Below are 19,015 nucleotides of genomic sequence, written 5' to 3' on the forward strand. Positions count from 1 at the left end.
TTGATCTCAGGACTCACCACCTGCAGAAGGGCGAGGTAACCCATTGCAACATTATCGAAGTTGACCTTCATGTTGACCCAGAAGAAGCTGCCAGTGTGGTTCTGATCTTTACAGTCAGACATGTTATTCACGATAGATAAAGGCACAAGAGAAAGGTTTTCATTGGTTTTGTTGACGCACCGCCCAAACTTCCCCGCAAAGAAGTTCACGCCCATGATGCTGAAGATGAGCCAGAAGATGAGGCAGACGAGGAGGACGTTCATGATGGAGGGGATGGCGCCCACCAGGGCATCGACCACCACCTGGGGGGAAATGTAAAAGGATATGGAACCCTTCTTGCTGGATCCTACTTCTGTCTACACTCACTCAGCCTGCTTCAAGACCAGTGGCTTTTGGGAGCAGAAAGAGAAGTGGGTTAATTAGGGCAATAATTCAGACTCAGAAGACTGAGAGACTCTTGGTAGCTGAAGATGGCCTTAGATCTTCTCCCTAAACTTCATTCCAAGCAGGTTTTAGGATCCTTCTCCAGGACTGAGAAGGCGGGTGAACTTACAAGTACACGCATGTTCATATAAGGGTGTGAGTGTGTGTGTTGTACTTACACATACAGACTTCTAGGACCTTGCTTTATTCTTAAATGCTATTTTAAAGGAGCTTTAACAAATACAGTTTAAGGTGTGCTTCGGTCAAGAATCACTGAAAACCATATTCACGAGCTTGCTTATTTGTAAAGCAGCAACCTAGAGGTAACATAAACTTCAGGGACACCTGGGTGGCTCAGTCGGTAAAGCGTCCGACTTCAGTTCAGGCCATGATCTCCTGGTTCATGGGTTTGAACCCCACGTCGGGCTCTGTGCTGTCAGCTCAGAGCTTGGAGCCTTCTTTGGATTCTGTGTCTCCCTCTCTCTCTGCCCCTCCCCCACTCGTGCTCGCTCTCTCAAAAATACATAAACATAAAATAGAATAAAATAAAACAAAATAAATTTCAAGCTATTTCAATCATAAGCTAGTGTTTGTGAAGGTACAAATGAATTTTTAAAGTCTACTTTTTTTTTTTTTTACAGAAGATTCCATGCTAAAATATGTAGAAGAAATGATTTTAAAAAATAAAGTCTACTTTTGTTTTTGAGGACAGAATGTCTTCTTTGAGTCAGTGTTGGAAGAAAGCAAAACCTCACTTTCAGTACCTGGAGCCTTTTGTAATTATGAGGAAGAGGAGGAGGACAAATAAAGGTCCCTTGTACCCCCCCCCCGTAATTCAAGGGTCTGGCTTATGAGTATTCCATTGTGAGGAAGACAGGGCACGGTGGAGGTGACAGCAATGGTGAAGAAAGGAATGGATGAAAGGGAAGAATCCATAGGACCCCATGGCTGCACTGGGTGGGACAGGATGCTTTCTGGCGGGTGGTGGCCATGGTGCTGAACTGATGGTGCCACCACATTTAAATGGAGTGTCAGAGGGAAGGCTCATTTGCCTTGGAAAGATGAAGAGTTTGGAGTGTTCCAAAATTTTGGCAATAAGGACAAGAGGCAGGATGGAGAGATGGAGGCAAACGATGTTGAGGCAGGATCACTTCACTAAGAGCAGGAAGGGGTGAGTCTGAGTGCTGCTCGATATGATATTTGAGGTGGGAAGGAAAGAGAGCTCACAAAGGGATGTGAAGGAGAACCAGAGCATTAGGACATGGCAGTGCCACCAAAGTCCTGGCAGGAGGTGAGAACCCAGAGTCCACCTGTGGGGGTGGGCCCAGAGTTGGGTCAGGGGCATGGAGGGCATGGTGGGGACAAGGGGGTACTAAACGCTGCAGACCAGAGCACTTTGGAGGTAGATCTTACCCGCATGCCTTCAAATCGAGACAGAGCCCGCAGGGGCCGCAGGGCACGGAGGGTTCGAAGGGCTTTGATGGATGCCACATCAGAATACTGCAGGATCTTCGCTATAAGACTTGTCAGGGAGATCTGAGTGCAGGCAGAGAGCAAAAGTATTACTCTAGGTTCCAGAAGGTCCTGGTAAAAGGAGACAGGAAATCCCTGTCTCTGTCCAAGTCATCATCCTGACTTCCATCTTAATCCGAACTCCAGTGAAAGGTCTAGAGAGAATTCAATCTCTTCCCCTTTATTAAAGATTTCATTCATCACTTCTCTGAACCTCTGAGAAAGAAAAACAGTCTTGCACACCACGACCCTATGGTGTGTAGGTGGTCAAGCTCCCTGTATATTACCTTCCCTTTCCCTTGAGGCACCAGCCAGGCTCCAATAACCTTGAAACTCAACTTTCAGAGACTTGGAGAGATGATATCTCTTCATGGGGGCTAGGCTGAAAGTCTGTTTTGAAGAACACAAAGTGAGCCCCGGCTGTATTTTCTCAGAAAAGTAGAGTGGAAAGAGTCCTGGTCTGGGTGGGGTCTAATTCCCTCTCATCCCCTGATTCTTTTTGTGGCCTTGGGTCAGTGCCTTGCCAGTCCAGGTCATACCTTCACCCTGTGTAAAATTAGAGTCCGAGTAAGAGTGTGGCATGGTCCATGAAATCCAGGTTTGACAGAGGGCTGAGATATAATGACTGGGTTGTGACTCCCTATTGCTCTGCCAGCTTTTCACTTTTTTTAAGTGTTGACCAAGGGCTACAAAGGACACAAATTGATGTGGACAAGTGGTCACACCTTGTAGAAACTTTGAAGGTGCCAGGGTGGTACCACATGCATAGGCTTGAGCTTGCCAGAGACTGTGACCCAATCTTGGAAGACCCCAACTGCACTATGACTGGTGGGCTGAATTCAGGCTTGGCTTATCCTGGAAGCTAGGTGGGGATGTACACCAGACCTTCAGAAAGGAAGGGGTTTACATATGAATTACATAGAGCCTCAAGCAATGTCTGTTCTCTAAATAAGTAGCTTATTCCACCAGCACAGAAAGCTGGAATGGAAAGAACCCCCTTTCTTCTTCCATGCAAGGCTCCAAACACCAGCAGGTGGCACCCAGCTGTCTGGCTGACAAAGGGTAGGGAGTTTCATGCTGGGCCCTATTCAGTTTTTTTTCTCAGCCCCTGGGAGGGCTGCCTCACGTGCAAAATCTATAGTTGGAGCAATCAAGATCTGGGGTCACTCCATCCAAGCCCACCACCACTCCCACTGCTCAGGCCACTAGCCTCCCAACTGGTCTCTAGGATTGTGTCCATTCCATCCATTCTCCACTGCAAATTTTATTATAATCATGTGTGTCTCTTACTCCCAACATTTACTGGTACTTTATCACCCTCGGGTTAGGTTCCAGACTCCATAGCTGCAGACTCCTTTTTCAGTCATGTTTCACCTATATATTCTACCCAAATAAGATTGTTCCTTAAATGTGCCTCTGTCTGTGCCTTTGCTCAGTCACCCTTTAATTAAGATTGCACCCCCCGGTCCTCTTTGCACCTCAATGCTCCTGTTCATTTTAAGCCCTACATCTAATGTCACTTCCTACATGAAGCCTTCCCAACTACCCCACCCCCACAGGCTCATGTCTCTCTGTCCCAAAGACACTAATTATTTCCAGCAGTGCTCACCTCCTCACCTCTCCCCCCCTGCCCCATAATAGGTTTATTTCTCTCTGTGTGTCTTATCTGCTGGAAGATTATAGCCTAAACTCCTGGAGATAGGGAGTTCTTATTTCTTGGCCTCTGTCTCTCCCAGAGCACTTCATAAGACAATACTATATTCAGTAGTCATAAATAAACATTTGATAAATTGAAGAAAAGATAGAAACATGTTGGGATGGATGAGAGGAAGGAGAGAAAGAAGGAAGACGGATGGAAGATGGAAGGATGTTTGGATATGACGAATGAATTAAAGGATCGAAGATGGGGGGCGCCTGGGTGGCTCAGTTGGTTAAGCGTCCGACTTCAGCTCAGGTCATGATCTCACAGTCCGTGAGTTAGAGCCCCGCATCGGGCTCTGTGCTGACAGCTCAGAGCCTGGAGCCTGCTTTGGATTCTGTGTCTCCCTCTCTGACCCTCCCCCATTCATGCTCTGTCTTTTTCTGTCTCAAAAATAAATAAACATTAAAAAAAATTTTTAAAAAAAGGATCAAAGATGGATAGAATAGATAGTTGAAGGGAAGGATGGAAGAAAGAAGAAAGGATAAAATATGGAAGTATAGAATAGTGGGTAGATGAGATAGATGAAAGGGAGAAGAATGGATGGCTAGGTAAATTGATGGATGAATGGGAAGAGAGAGTTGGATAGAATAAATCAACGAAAGATTGGAGAATGGCTAGATGGTTGAACAGTCAGATAGAAAAGTGAATCAAAAGTAGAAAGATAGAAGGATTAAGGGCCAGTTGATAGATGAAAGAAAGGTTAGGATGAATGCATGGGCAGAAGAGAAGAAAGAAAGAAGTAATGAGAATAGATGGAAAGAGGGAGAGGACTGACAGAGAAGATACATGGAAGAAATAAAGGTGAATGGGTGTTTGGAAGAATGGAAAAAGGAAGAGCAAATGGCTGGATAGAGGGAAGGAGGGATGTATGGAAGGAAGGATGGATGGTCATTAGGAGGAATTAGGAAGAGGATGGATGGAATGAGTGGGTGACCACTGAAGGTGGTGGGGGCTTAAACTAGTGTAGGTCAGAGCAACTGTGCCCCTAACAGAGGTGGGAAGCCAGAAGAAAACACTTTTCCTTCACTTATGAATAATAATTTTATATGCACAAAGCTATCACCCATGACTCGGATTTCAGCTAATCCCTGCAGTGCTGTGTCTTGCTGCTTCCAGTACACTGGTATCAGGAAAAGATGAGAATTGAGTGCACAGACCTGCTGTGGGGGACCTGCCAGCACAGGAGGCTGGACAGAATGTTCTGTACTGGACCCCATCCAGCTTCAGGAGGCAAGCACCAAATACAGACACAGTTCCTGACACCTCTGATGTGCAGCCCTTGGTGCTGGTGGCTGCTGGAGTGTGGGAGGCAGAGACATACACAGCACGTGCCTCCCCCCACCTGCGGGGACCCGTAGCTGTGCTGCAGTGAGCAGGCAACTCAGGCAGCCATCCTGCAAAGCCGAGAGGGCGAGGGCCTGGACAGAGATAGAGGACGGTGGTGGTTAGGATGAGGGACAGACCACTCCTGGCTCTTGGGGGCTAAGAAGGCTCTTAGGGGATTTCACTGAAGACGGTCTCTTCACAGCTGTGAGGAGACATAAGTCTATCAGATGGGAGGCACTTGGTAACCCCTCTGATGCAGGGGTTGGTGGCCAAAGGTTAGTATGAATCTGAACACATGAGCTTCCTGCTCAGAGCCTCTCCAAAGGGACCCTTTGTCTCTTTTAGCGCCAATGGGGAGAAGCCGGTGGGGCAAGCACGGTGATTCTCAGTCTGGCTGCGCACACATTGGACACGTCCAGGAGCTTTGATAAGACACCGATGCCTGGACTCCACCCAGGACCAGAGAGATCGGAATCTCTGGGAGTAGTGGCATTTGTTCATTGTATTTTTAAGAGTTCTCGGGGCACCTGGGTGGCGCAGTCGGTTAAGCGTCCGACTTCAGCCAGGTCACGATCTCGCGGTCCGTGAGTTCGAGCCCCGCGTCGGGCTCTGGGCTGACCACTCAGAGCCTGGAGCCCGTTTCCGATTCTGTGTCTCCCTCTCTCTCTGCCCCTCCCCCGTTCATGCTCTGTCTCTCTCTGTCCCAAAAATAAATAAACGTTGAAAAAAAAATTAAAAAAAAAAAATTAAAAAAAAGAGTTCCCCAGGTGATTCCAAAGTATAGCCAGGGCTGAGAACCACTGAGTCAGCAGGTGGGAAGATTCCCTGTGCTGTGCAGTCCTCGGCTCCCCTAGGTCCAAAAGCCCTGTCAAGGGATGCAAGGGCATAAGACCCTTGAGAGCCACATGTGTCCTCTTGCTTTAGACATAGAAGACAGAGGGCAGCAAGTGGTCTTTCTGGATGGAGACCTAGGAACTGACGACTCACCTGAGCACCACCACTGTGCCAGAATCATCTACTGCCTGATCTAACCATTCACCGGTGTGCAGGGTTATTCTCAGATGCCTTGCTAAGTGCTCGAGACTTTTCTTTGGAGTGGCCCGTGAAGCGAGGCCTCAAGCTTTCTTCGCGTTAGCTGCAACCATCCGTCGTCACAAGTCGGGGCCCCAGTCCCCACATGTGCCAATGAGCCACTCACGTTCACAATGAGGAAGTCCAGCCAGCACCAGGCGTTGGTGAAGTACTTCTTGAAGCCGTAGGCCACCCACTTGAGCAGCATTTCGAACACAAAGATAAATGTGAACACCCTGTCAGTATATTCCAGCAAGGCCTTCACCGTGGGCTTCTGGTCAAGGTAATAGTCTTCAAAGGCCTGGAAGGAAGAATGAAAGGGGGCAGAACGGCAGGCTTCCTGGACCCATGGCGCTGGAGCCCACTGACAGCGAAGGACCCAGCCAGCCCTGCCCTCAGCCCCTAGGAGGGCTTTGGGAACCGGCTTGCCCATGTCGTTTTGTTTTCTCTGTTTGGCGTGGGTGCGGGGGGTTTGGTGCCATAGGGGAGGAGGCGCTGTGACAGATAAACCAGGACCCCCTAGAACCGACGGGGCACGCAGCCTGGCTTAGTCTTTGCAGGGATGCTGAGAGCAAAGGAGAAAGGAAACCTTCTCAAATTGGGGCTTGGAAGTGAACCAAAGGGAACCTAACAGCGACTCGGTTTAAAAATAAAAGCATCAAAGGATGTTCACAGGCAGTTCACAAAAATGAAAGTAAGAATCGCCGATGAACCTCTGAAAAAGAATGTTCTATCCCACTGGTAATTAAGGATTTTCAAAGGAAGAGACGTCGTTTTTCTCTTATCAGACTGGTGAAGATAAAAAAAGGACCAGGGTGAGGCCAGTGTTGCCGTGGCTGTGGGGAAGTGGCTCCTCTCATACCTGCCTGGGGGCTGAAATCTGGTTCAGCCTTTTGGGAGGCCGATTTGGCGAAGGGAATCAAAGAGACCCAGCAATGCTGCCTTCAAGAATTTAGCCGAAGAACACTAGACGTTATTGGTCCAAGGGGCCAGTGCGCCCGTCCCCCAGCTGCTGTGAGGTCGGCTACTAACGGCTGGTGGATGCCCCCTTTCCTGAGGACCTCCTTGGGCTGAGGGGAACTGCCTGCACCTGCAGAAATGCCTGGGATGTCTGCAGACAGCCGCAGCCAGTGACTGTCCCCTTTGCCTCAAGGTGGGACAGCTCCGTGACACCCTTAATGCCTCGTCGCTCCCGTGGGATCAGACAGAGGCTGGACCTCATGGGAGCCTTGCAGCTCCTCTCCCCGTCCTGCCTCCCTCATGGGCTCCATCCTGGAGTGTGCCCTCCACAAACTGCTTGTACAAGAAGCCCTGCTTCTGGTTCTGCTTCTAACCGGACCTAAGACAGGAAAGAAGCCAGTGTCTTCAAAGGAGTCTACATAGACTAGTCAATGCTTATTAGAAGTAAACCCAGGGATTATTTAAATAAACGGTGGCACCGTCCGTAATGGAATGCACTGTAGCCACTAAATCAGATAGTAGGAGTATATTTACTGTGAGAATTTACTGAGAAATTACAGAATGCATAAATGTGGTTTCAGTTTTGTAATATTTATGTATTATATGCATAAGAAAGATGGGAAGGAAGTATACCAAAATGTTTTCAAAGTGAGATTCTCTTTGAGTGATAGGAAAATGGGTGATATTTTTTCTTTACATTTTGCCATAATTTCCAAGTTTTTTTTTTTTTGCACTTTACTTTGTCAGATGAAAACTTGTGTTATTTTTTTTTTTTTAAGTACTCAAAGTAAAAGCATAAGGAAGACTAAATTTGGTGCCAGCCTGTTCAGTCCGTTGGGGGAAGGAGATGGGGAGGTGAGGGCCCAGCAGCTGGTGCAGGATCCGCGCTCCCTGCTGGGAGAGAGGGGAGCAGCTGGGGTGAGTGGAGGAGAACAGAAAGAAGGGAAGGAGCAGAGGAGCGTGGAGAAGAGAAATGAGGAGAGAAGGCCCATGGGGAAAGACAGGAGCCAATGAGGTAATAAGGAAAGTACCTTGTCAACAGCAAATGTGACCGTTGTCCTCTTCAGGGAGGACAGGAAAGAGGGAAGCGTAGGGGAAATCACTGCTCAGCCCCCTCTGGCCCTGCAACGTGGCCTGTGCACCAATGCTCTGCAGAGCCGGCGACAGCAGTGGACCCTCACCACCAGTGGCACCTTCCGATGCTGCCACACCCTCCCCCGCGGCGGCAGAGCAGTCCCGTTCTGGGGGACTGGTGCCATTGCCTGCCTAGTCACCTGTCTTCTAGTCATCGTGTCTTCTCACCTGCCTTTGCTCCCCCCCCAAGGCTGAGGACACACACTCAGCGGTTTTGGCACCCTTCCCGGGAAATCTGGCATTTAAGTAGGTGCCCAGATATCCAGTAGATTCTTTTTAGGGAGTAAATGACACACAAAGGGCAAAACAAGTGAAAACGCTTGGAGCCGTGAGTCAAGAGAGAGGGGCTCTCGTCCTACCATTAACTAATTAGCTGGGCCCCTTTGTGTCTTTGGGCTGTGACTTCCTCATCCATAAGGTGCAGACGCCTGGGGACGATGAGTCCCTTCCTGTGTCTACATCTACGTTGGTCCATCAGGAATATTAGCTGAGGTTGTGCAGGGAGCGTGAGACCAAGGCACTGTCAGAAGCATCCTTCCTCGTCCTACAAAGCTGGGCTTTCAGCAAGGGGCTTCAGAGGCCTAACTCAAAATCCCTGACTTAGGAATTCCTCAGAATCTCTGTGCCTGTCAGGCCTTGTTATTCAAAGTGCAGTGTGCAGCATCAGCATCTCCTGGAACTTGCTGGAAATGCAAATTCTCAGGCCTCACCCCAGCTCCGATTCGGAATCCGCCTTCAGACCAGCTCCCCAGGCAATTACATCTTGACAAGGGCCGATGTGATCATTTGCTGTGAGCTTTGAACAGGTAATAGTATTTGCAAGGGGCTTCAACTTGCAAGATGAAGAAGGATGGCCGTCTTGGTCCCGGGCCTTCAGAGAAGGCCAGTGTTTGGGAGGCTCGGGGGATAGAAAGCCAGGGGCTTGGGGGTCCAATGAGGGCAAAGGTAGGTTTTGCTACTGACAAGCGGGGTGACCTGGGACAAGTGCCTCAAGCCCTTTGAGCGTCAGTTGCCCCGTGTGTAAAGTGGGACGCATGCCCTTGCTGCTTGAAATACCAGCCGCCGGGTTCAGCAGGCCGTGACGTGGGCACCTCGAGTACCCGCCCCGCCCTGTTGCTAGAGGAGCCGCATGCTGGGCTGCAGCTCTCCCGCCAGCCAAGCTTGGGGGCTTCCAGGCTCACTACTGCGGCTCCAGGACCTTGGGATCGTGGGAGATGCCATCTGGAGGGCTCGGGGGCAGGGACCCTGCCTCCCCTTACCAGAGACCCGCTGCTGAGCAGGATCATGAAGATGATGAAGCTCTCGAACCAGCTGTGCTCCACGATGCGATAGCAGGCCTTGCGCACCTGCCAGCCCACGGCCCATGGAAACTTGCTGGCGTCCACTTTGCAGCAGGGACAGTGGCGAATGCAGCCTGTGGGGAGAGGTGACTGATGACAAATGGTGTCCACCTGGGGCGGGAGGAGCATTTTCGCTCTAGCCCCGCTGAGACACCGCTCTGCAGGGGAACCCGTCTGCCCCCCCTTAGGAAGGAATTCTTCCCTGGAATAAGAGAGATGCGGCGGCCCTCTTGGGCGGCTTCCCGATCCTGCCCTTTGGGGGTTCTTCCCCGCCATTGGCCTCACCCACTCTCAATCCCTCCCCAACTGTTGTCCTTCTTGGAGAGGATACTGGTGACCCCTGTCCTACACCCACCCACTTCTGGAAGGCTGATGAGCCACGGGGCCCGGGCCTGGTGCTGAGGGGCTGTGCCCTGAGCCTGTGCTCACCCGAGGGGCAGCGAGGGGCCAGCACATGGGCCCGGGTCCAGTCCAGCCCAGCGTCGTGTGGAACTGGAAACTCAACCAAGTGTTGTCGTTTCTGAATTTACAGAGTTTTTATTATTTTTTTTTTTTTCAACGTTTATTTATTTTTGGGACAGAGAGAGACAGAGCATGAACGGGGGAGGGGCAGAGAGAGAGGGAGACACAGAATCGGAAACAGGCTCCAGGCTCTGAGCCATCAGCCCAGAGCCCGACGCGGGGCTCGAACTCACGGACCGCAAGATCGTGACCTGGCTGAAGTCGGACGCTTAACCGACTGCGCCACCCAGGCGCCCCAGAGTTTTTATTATTGAAGCCACAATTACTCTCACAGTATGAACTATGCATATATGTTCACTTACTGCACGTGTATCTATCGAGAATACAGTGTGGCCTTCCCTGTTCTCAACACTGAGGGAAAAGGAGAGTAAGATGCATTTTCTGCCTTCCAGACAAGACGGGGCGTGTTCAGGGTGCTACAGCTGTAGACATTTTTTCTCCTTTTAAGAGTCACACTAAAGGTAGAGGGACACAGATGTGGCATGGCCCTTCTCTGGGTCGTTTATGTCCCCAGACAAGAGTGTTTGCCTTTTTCCCTTTCCACCTCGAGAGCACTGGTTTATAACTCGGTGAGGTGTTTCAAAGGTGAGGAGGAAGGCCTGGCGTCAGTGGCCATATCTGACGTGGCACCGCTGGGCTGCTGTGAGCTGTGGCGTTCGTGTCTGGCGCTGGCCCCTCAAACTTGGGGATGAGGCAGCGAGGGGTCCTGTCTGTCTGTCTCCTGCGGACCCCGGGCCGGGGCGTTGGGCGCGCAGGTGCCCGGATGAGAGTGTGCTGCACTGGATTCTGGCCCGAGTTAATGGCCACGCGAGGAAGCGGGCAGCGGCCACTTTACCTTCCGCGAAGCAGTCATCCGGCTCTTCGAGGTCATCCGCCAGCTCGGGGATCTTCTTCAGGATCTCCTCCGGATCCAGGCAGTCCACTGTGCTGCCCTCTGAGGAGCTCGTGTCGTCCACCCCCTGCAGGGCAGAAGCCTGGGGGCAGTGAACTCCGCTCTCTGAGGGGCCCGGTGAGTCTGCACATGGTCGTTGCAGGTCTGCCCGGCCAGGGGCTCCCAGATGCAGGGAGCGCCCCTCAGGGCTGGAGCCACCACAGCGGCCCTTGTGTGTTTGGTGCCTTGCCAGCTGAGGCCCAGAACAGGGGCGCTGTCTGTGGAGCCCCAGAGGTCAGCTCTGTGAGGCTTTAAACCTCCAGGCCGCTGATGGAGTGCTGGCGAGGGCCCGAGACGTGGTGATTACACCCATACAGACTCTCGGCATTCACTGGGCTTGAATATTTAATCACGGAGCGATCCTGCAGGGGCCCTGCTGCCCTCCCGGCAGCTCCAGCCTTATAATGTCTCCAGATGAATTCAATTAGGAGTGGAAGCTGCTCTCATATTAGTAAACCCGATAGCTTGGCTAATGGACCCAAATGGTGGGGCGGGTCCCCATCTGTCACCGTCAGGCCCTTCTCTGCCTGGCCAGGGTCATGGACCAAAAAACCAAAACCAAAACCAAAACTAATACCCAGCAGCTGTGTAGTGAAAACACTGGGTAGAGAAAACTAGCCAGGGGGATTCTTAGAATGCTCTGGAGGAAACAGGATGTCCACGCCTGGAAGGCAGCAGCCCTCACCCAGCAAGGAACCAAGTGGCTTATGTTCACCCAGGACCCCCCAACCCCATCTCAGCCCACCCTCTTAGCTTTCCCTGCTGTGGTCAGCCTTGCCCAGGGGCACACAGCCAGTGGCTTGACATTCCTCAAGCTGAAGGGCTTGGCAACTTTGGGCACGAACGATGCCTTCCTTATCTTTGCCCAGCCCGGTGCCTGTCATGACCTCAGCTCTCAGTGGCTGGATGTCAAGTTAAATTCCTAAATTCAACGCAGCAGTATTAAAGATGCTAAATCTTTCTAGATACCTCTTCCCTGTAGCTTGATTCCGTCAAAGATCTGTGATGAAACCAGCAAGTTTCTTTTTGCCTCTTATAATACATTCCTAAACCCCACTTTTGCTTCCTGCTCAGTCTACGTAAGGCTGTCAGTACCCTACTCATACAGACAGCCTCTCCAGAGCACCAGAATTGTTTTTGGCTGGAAAACATGATGTGGACAAAAGAAAGTGGGGGTGGGGGGAGTCACAGGGAAGACTTCCTCACCCACAAGCAACTCTGACTTTCTGTTTGCTGGCTCAGAAAGGCACTTTCTCTGTGTCTTGTCTTTTGTTCCCTTTTTTCGTGGCTGTCATTTTCTGGGCACTTATTCCATTTCAGGCAGGAGCTAGACACTTGACAAGCAGCATCTCATTTAAGCTTCAGACGAATCCTAGCGGGTAGGCATTATGATTCAGTTTCATAGATGAAGACGAGGAGACTCAGGGAAGTTGGGGATCTGGTCCTTGTCACGCACCCTCCCCCCCCCTCAACTTGTGGAACCTCACTCTGAAAATAGTGCTGACCAGCCCGGAGGCTAGGACAAACCATAACAATTCTCAGGATGAGACGTGAGCTTCCGTGGTTGAGTGCAGTCTGGAACACCACCTCCCCCGCCGCCCCATCCCCTATCATCCCGCCGGTCGGTGTCTGGCAGGCTGTCCAGCGTCTCCCGGAAGCTCACATACCTACCTCTGCGGGGCCCCGGGCGGCAGACTCATCTTTCCACTTCTCACCCAGGTGTGGAGCCAGGTCCTCAGAGGACATTCCAGAGCCTGGGCTCCTGGGTGCCATGTGGTCCTCATATCTCCCAACTTGCTGTGGCTGCTCCTGCTGGCGAGAGACAGCCCCATCTGGGTACCTGTACCCGCCCTCAGCTGAACACTTGTCACCTTGAAGAGCTCTTGGGCCTCGTAGCCTGCCAGCGCTAAGGACCTGCTATGCACAACATGCATACATGCATACACACTTGCGTGAAGCGGGTGTGGAGTCTCTATCTCCAGATCTGTTTAGCTCTTGGCTCCATTACCTACAAGCTATGTGACCTTAGGCGAGTAAATTTAACCTGTCTAATCTTCATTTTTCCCACCTGCAAAACTGAGAAGGCAAGATCGACTTTATTCCGTGATCCTGATGACTAAATACGCGAATGCTTGTAAAACACTTTGCATGAAGTGCTTGGCTCGATAGATGTTAGCCATAACCATTCTTGCTGGTCCAGAGGTCAGAGTGGTAGTGAACGTGGCCATCTGAAGTCTCCCAAGGACCCAAAGTAACTGAAAATGCCTCTGAGTGGAGACAACCGTCAGAGATCATGGCCTTTATTCTGGGGATGGTGACACCCTGCCCTCGGCTGTCACCCACACAAAGGCATGTAAAATATGGCAGCTGATAATAGCAGCTGCTGGAACACAAGAGAAGTGACAGCTGCAGGGGAAGAAGGCAATGGAAGAGCTATGGACTCAAAGCACAGCTGTCTGAGGCCACTCAGTGGCCTGGCCGGCAGCCCTGCATGTCCCCAGGCCCCATATGGATCCCTGGCTTCCCACATTGTCAGAAGCGCATGCCCTGACTCACTAAGAGGCTAACAGAGTTGATATGTCAGCTAAAGGTAGTAGGGAATTGCGCAAAGTATTTAAAAATACATATATTGCCAAAAGGCTTAAATGTGCTTTAAATTCTTTGGTGCCAAAAGGAACAAGTGTCATTTCCCCGTGACATCTTTTGTTGGGAAAAGCTGGATACGTGAGTCACACAATGATCCTTAGGCTTCTACCGAAGATCAGAGGAGTATTGCTCTTGGACGACATCTGTTCTTAGAGGAGTCTCATTAGTGCCTTAGGCACAGAGCCTGGGTTGGGCAAAGCGAATGGGGCAATCGTGTGAAAGACAATCCCAAGCACCACGAAGTGGCCTGGGACTAAAGTGCTGCCCGATGCTTGCCTGGGGAACTCCGATCCTTTTTTCCCGGCCCTGCTCAAATACCACCTTCCCCAGAAAGGTTGGCATGGCTTTTGCTTCCTGACGTCAAGTGCTTCTATGCTTGGCTTGCCCGGCGCTTATCAAGGCTGTGCCATTCGTGATGTTGGAAACCCTCCATATTATAATTTCCCTCCTGCCCCTGTCCCTCCATCCCTGAGGCCCCTCTTTACTTCCTGTGGCTTTCCTATGGGAGAACTCTCACCTGCTCTTGAGGGGTCACTTCCTGCTGGGAGCCCTGAGCACCATCCACCTCACCATCCTCTTCACCATCCTCCTCACCATCTTCCTCCAAGTCATCAAGGTCAGATTCACCCTCAGCAATGGGCACAGAGACCCATATGCTGGGATTGGTGATGAAGTCGCTGTGGTTGACCCTGGGGCCTCGGGGCTCTGGGAGCCCTTCGGGGCTCCCCGTGGCTACATCGGGAGCAATGTGGTTCTCAGCTTTGGCACTAGACAGTGGGAGTTTCACCGCCAGCTGGGGCTCTGCCTTGGGCCAGGGTAGCAGGCGGGGCCTGCTGAAGAAGCTGCAGAGGGCTTTCCGGGTACGATGGCCAAATGCCTGGATCCGTGCCAGGGCCATCTGCAGGTTGTTCACTTCCCCGTCTTCATCTGGAGCTGTGAGGTTGTCAGCACTGAAGGAGTTCAGCAGCAGGGCAATGAACAGATTGAGCACCTGGAGGGAAGGAGTGGAAGCAGAGATGGTCCAACCAAAGAACTGAGCACCTACATGGCCCACCAGCTCGGCAGCCGGACGGCAGGATGGCCACAACTGGGCCTCTCCCTACCTCATGCTTCCCCTCTTAGGGGAATGGACATTTTGAGAGCCACCAATGGGAGCCTTTGGGGTGTCCCAAGTGACTTGCCTCATGTGGACAAGGCTTAGAAGCACATTCTCCACCACAGAGGAGGATCACCCCTACTGACCCAAGGGACATTCAGGGACAACGGAGAGGAGCATGTACGGGTCTGCCCTGGGACCGCTGGGTTTTGCGATCCTCACTCGGGGATCCTGGGTCATCTCCTCACTGCTTCCAACTTCATGTTCTTCACCTGCAAGTGTGAGTGTAAGCAGGGAGTGGATGTGAAGAGGAAATGATCTGAGGGCTGTAAAAGTGCTCAGGGAGGCAAACTTCCTGCCTGAAGGTTAGGGGCCCCTGTGGCTCTGCAGGGATGGTGAGCTCAGCCTGGAAGAAAGGATCTTCAGCCAGCCTCCAACTTGGGAATGGAGGGGAAAGATATCTCTGCCTCCACAACCCGAGTGGGAAAGACTTTGAAGAGCCTGGATTTGTTGTTCTGTCTCTCTTGGTTTGGCTTTCTTGTGTCTGTAAAACTCTTACGGGAAAAGCATCCAAATTGGTTGACTTCCAGGCCTGTAAGAAAGGCTTCTGGGAGTCCACATGCTCCCCTACAGCCAGCACACTGGGCAGCAAGAGTGCCCAGGACCACAGTGGGTGGGGGAAGGCTGGGAGCGAGGAGCCAGGCTGGGACAGAGAAGGGGTGCTGGGGCCAATTGTCAGGAAAGCCGCCAGGGGGGCTCCCCCAAATGTGGGAGTGGATTTTGTTATTGACACTGTGGCATTGGATGTTGTCCAGGACCCAGCTTCTCTCTTTCATCTTGCCTCACCACGCCGGCCCCCCTGCTCCTAGCTGGGACCTGTGTAGCTTAGAGAAATCAGTCAGCTCTTCCTCCCTTGGAGAAAATTATCTTCTGAGACACCCTAGAGTGGAGAAGGAAATTTTTCTTCAATAACTAACAGCTAACATTTGCTGAGTTCCTGTTGTGGCCCAGACACTGCACTAGGCAATTTTCATATGTCATCTCCTGTAATTTAATTCCCCTGGTAAGCCTATGAGTAAGCACTATTTTCTTGATTTTAAGGAAATTGAAGCTTGAGGAGACTGTCTCAAGCTTGTGCTGGGTCGTCCAGCCTTACTAGTGGTGGAGCTGGGGAGTTCTAAACAGGTTCTTCCATCCCTATCCTATGTGCTCACTCAAACAAGTCAGGCAGCCGGCCAAGGGACAGTTCTGAAAACGTGCCCCACGTGACTTTGCAAAGTTTGAAGGCTTTACGGTCAGGGAGGTGTGATGGCGGAATAAAACGTGCCATGTCAAAGCTTTTTAGGATAACCCGGAAGTCTCCTCCATCGCCCCTGAAACAGCGCCCCCAGAGGGGCTCAGCACTCACCACCAGGTTCCCGAGCACCATCACTGTTAAGAAAAGGATGAGGCATATGGATTTCTGGCCAACTTCCATGCAGGCCCACATATTCTCAATCCACTCTCCACACAGGATCCGGAAGACGATGAGGAAGGAGTGGAAGAAGTCGTGCATGTGCCAGCGTGGCCATTCTTCGTTGGGTGCAGAGATATTGTGCCGGTTGTCACGGTAGTTATCCCCGAGGAGCTGCTTGCCAACCAGAGCGAAGACAAAGACAATGATGGCCAAGATGATGGTGAGGTTCCCCAGCGCCCCCACTGAATTCCCAATGATCTTGATGAGCGTGTTTAAGGTTGGCCAGGACTTGGCAAGCTTGAAGACCCGCAGCTGCAGAGAGACAGAGACTGTGTCGGGTCCGGGCTGCTGTTCTCATCACCTGTCATCTCAAGTCTTGATATGGGAAAACCATAAGGCAGCTTATTTCATTGATATGGGATGTTTCCAGGATGCTGCTTTTAGAGACTTTTCTTTCTGTCATCACTCAAAAATATGAATACCCTTCTACGATCTTTATATATATAGTCAACATGCTTCAGCCAAGTTTTATACTTGGGGTGGTGGTCTTGCCATACATACTCTATTCTGTAGCCATGGGCTTCCTGGATGTTGGCCTATTTTTGGGGGGTGCGGTGGGGTATGATGGAGCTCACAAATAAGTGAGGATGGCCCACTTTTGACCTGAAGAAATGTTAGCCTTTCGCAGGTAGGTCAGGACCCACTGCATCCGAGAGGTATTGGTGAACTGTATCTTAGGTCCTTTCTCATCTTGGGGCCATGGACAACTGGCCACAGACAGTTGCCCCCACTAGTCTGCAACTCAAATATATGATTTCACAGACCCAGCATTCGTATGTTTATTTAGTTGACCAACCAAACCTCTCAGGTCATTGAATGCCAGCCACACATGTGCATGGCACTGTGTGAACCTCTGGGTGTATGGACAGAGATATGTGGGCTCCTTCCCTCATGAAACTAATGGCTTAGTTACAAAGACTAAGCAAAGATGCAAAAAGCCTTCATTGTAAGCCCGAACATGCTAAGTCCTAGAAGAGAGCATTAACACTATGCATAAAGATATCTAAACATTTAGGGGCACCTGGGTGGCTTAGTCAGTTTAGTGTTGGACTTCAGCTCAGGTCATGATCTCATGATCTCATGATCTCATGGTTTGTGAATTTGAGCCCTGCATTGGGCTCTCTGCTGTCAGTGTGGACCCTGCTTCAGATCCTTGGTTCCTTTCTTTCTCTGCTCCTCCCCTGTTCTCTCTCTCAAAAATAAATAAACATTAAAAAAAAGATGTCTAAACATTTAAAAAATACATTTGTGTGGTTCTCTAATCATGTTGGAAAGAAATATCTGGGTTTAGCTGTCATGGGTATTTACGAAGCATCTATTACCAGCCTGGCTCTGACTTAGGGGTTAAAATGCAATGCTGAACAGAACAGTGCAATAATTTTATCAGCCACACAGCAGTAAGCCCCAAGGAAGGTTTAATCTTATACAGGAAGTTCCATACCCACTTCCCTAAGTGATGAGGGGCAGGGGGTGGGGGGGTGTTGTGATGGCCTATGTTCACCTTAGGCCTAACCTGGTAGTTATTCTCCTCATACTGGAAGCAGAGCTTAAAACACCAGTTCTGTTGACTAAACATAGAGGCAGGAAGTAAGTGCAAATAAACACTGAGCATTGGAAACTAGATGGAGCCCTTTTGCAGAGGGTATTGGGAGAACGCCAAGTTTCCCTGGCAACACGATTGCTACAGGTTTCCACTCTCACAGTAAACTCTGGATAAGTGTAAAGGATAAGGCAAAGACTGCAGTGGGGCCCTAACACCACTCACCATACCACAGAGCCTTATGGGGCACGAATGGGGACAGCGAGGGACATATGGGTGTGCTCACTGGCACATAAGCAAAAGGACCAGGTGTTGACTCTTGCATTAATTGAATCTGACTAAGCTTCCACTGGTTCGTTAGTTAGTTGGCGTGGGGGTGGAGAGTTTAGAAATTAATATTAGAGTCCAGTTATGTAGCAGTTTTTGTCCACCATTAAGCTTATATTAAACTGTAAGCAAATTGTGTGTAATTGTCATTACAGGGCACAAATCGAGTGGTCCTCTATGAATTCTTTCGTAGTCTTTATAGAGGGCAAGAAAACAAGATATTTTTACTTGCTCTTCCAGAGATATCGGCTTGGGGGCCCCTAGCGTTAGCTATCAGTCAAAACACATTTACAGAGTGCCTGCTGTAGAGCCCCAGGAAGTGTTGGCTGGCTCTTGCTGGTTCCCAGAGCAAGTGGTCCAGGAGAGCAGCCCAACTTGCATCCATGATTCCCGTGACCCTCACCTCCACCCCCATGCAGTTGCTTTCTGCACACTTTGGCCAGATTAGCAATATATCAAAAATAATTTCTTTATAATACCACATAATATTTATAAACTGTTTCTTTGAAGTGCTGCTAAATATTACTTCACATTTAATTAGCCATTTCTCTAGTTAATCTCATAATTAATATAAAAACTTCTAATTGGAGGGAAAAACTGGAAGGAAACAAACCAAGTTGGTAACATGGGCATATTTGTATGGAAATATATCCCAGTATTTTGAATCTTAGGGTTAAACTTGTCTATATATTTCCAACTTACTTTAATGAGGATGCTTTACTTGTAGAACAGAATGAAAAGTAAGTCTAAAGGAAAGTCTGTCTTCTACAAGGGAGGTTAACCCCTGGTGATGAAATAGGCCTTGTGGCAAATATCGGCAGACAGGGTAATATGGTAGACTCTACTGGGTCCCCCTTGGGTTCACCCTTCCATTAAAAAGTTACTAAAAATGCTGGATAATAAAATCTAAGGTGCACTGATGATCTATCAATAAAGTAAGTAGGTCCTTTAGCCAAAAACTAAATAAAT

The 19,015-nt window shown here is 50.2% G+C and overlaps 1 protein-coding gene across 3 annotated transcripts in view; it reads right to left on the minus strand.

The window, feature by feature from the left end:
* SCN10A (sodium voltage-gated channel alpha subunit 10) overlaps positions 1–19,015 on the minus strand; it is a 93,983-nt gene that overhangs the window by 13,832 nt on the left and 61,136 nt on the right. For 2 of the 3 annotated variants that reach the window (XM_047099427.1, XM_047099424.1), the window contains 8 exons: positions 16,072–16,431; positions 14,085–14,558; positions 12,593–12,733; positions 10,826–10,949; positions 9,388–9,542; positions 6,162–6,335; positions 1,837–1,959; positions 18–302 (listed from right to left, as the gene is read on the minus strand). In XM_047099427.1, the coding sequence (XP_046955383.1) occupies positions 18–302; positions 1,837–1,959; positions 6,162–6,335; positions 9,388–9,542; positions 10,826–10,949; positions 12,593–12,733; positions 14,085–14,558; positions 16,072–16,431 (1,836 nt within the window). The remainder of the gene's footprint in view (positions 1–17; positions 303–1,836; positions 1,960–6,161; positions 6,336–9,387; positions 9,543–10,825; positions 10,950–12,592; positions 12,734–14,084; positions 14,559–16,071; positions 16,432–19,015) is intronic. The other variant, XM_047099426.1, reaches the window with a different exon arrangement.

This window comes from Lynx rufus, unplaced genomic scaffold (assembly GCF_022079265.1).
Source record: "Lynx rufus isolate CCGP_SWC_20201006 ecotype Redwood Valley unplaced genomic scaffold, mLynRuf1.p SCAF_5, whole genome shotgun sequence".
NCBI lineage: Eukaryota > Metazoa > Chordata > Mammalia > Carnivora > Felidae > Lynx > Lynx rufus.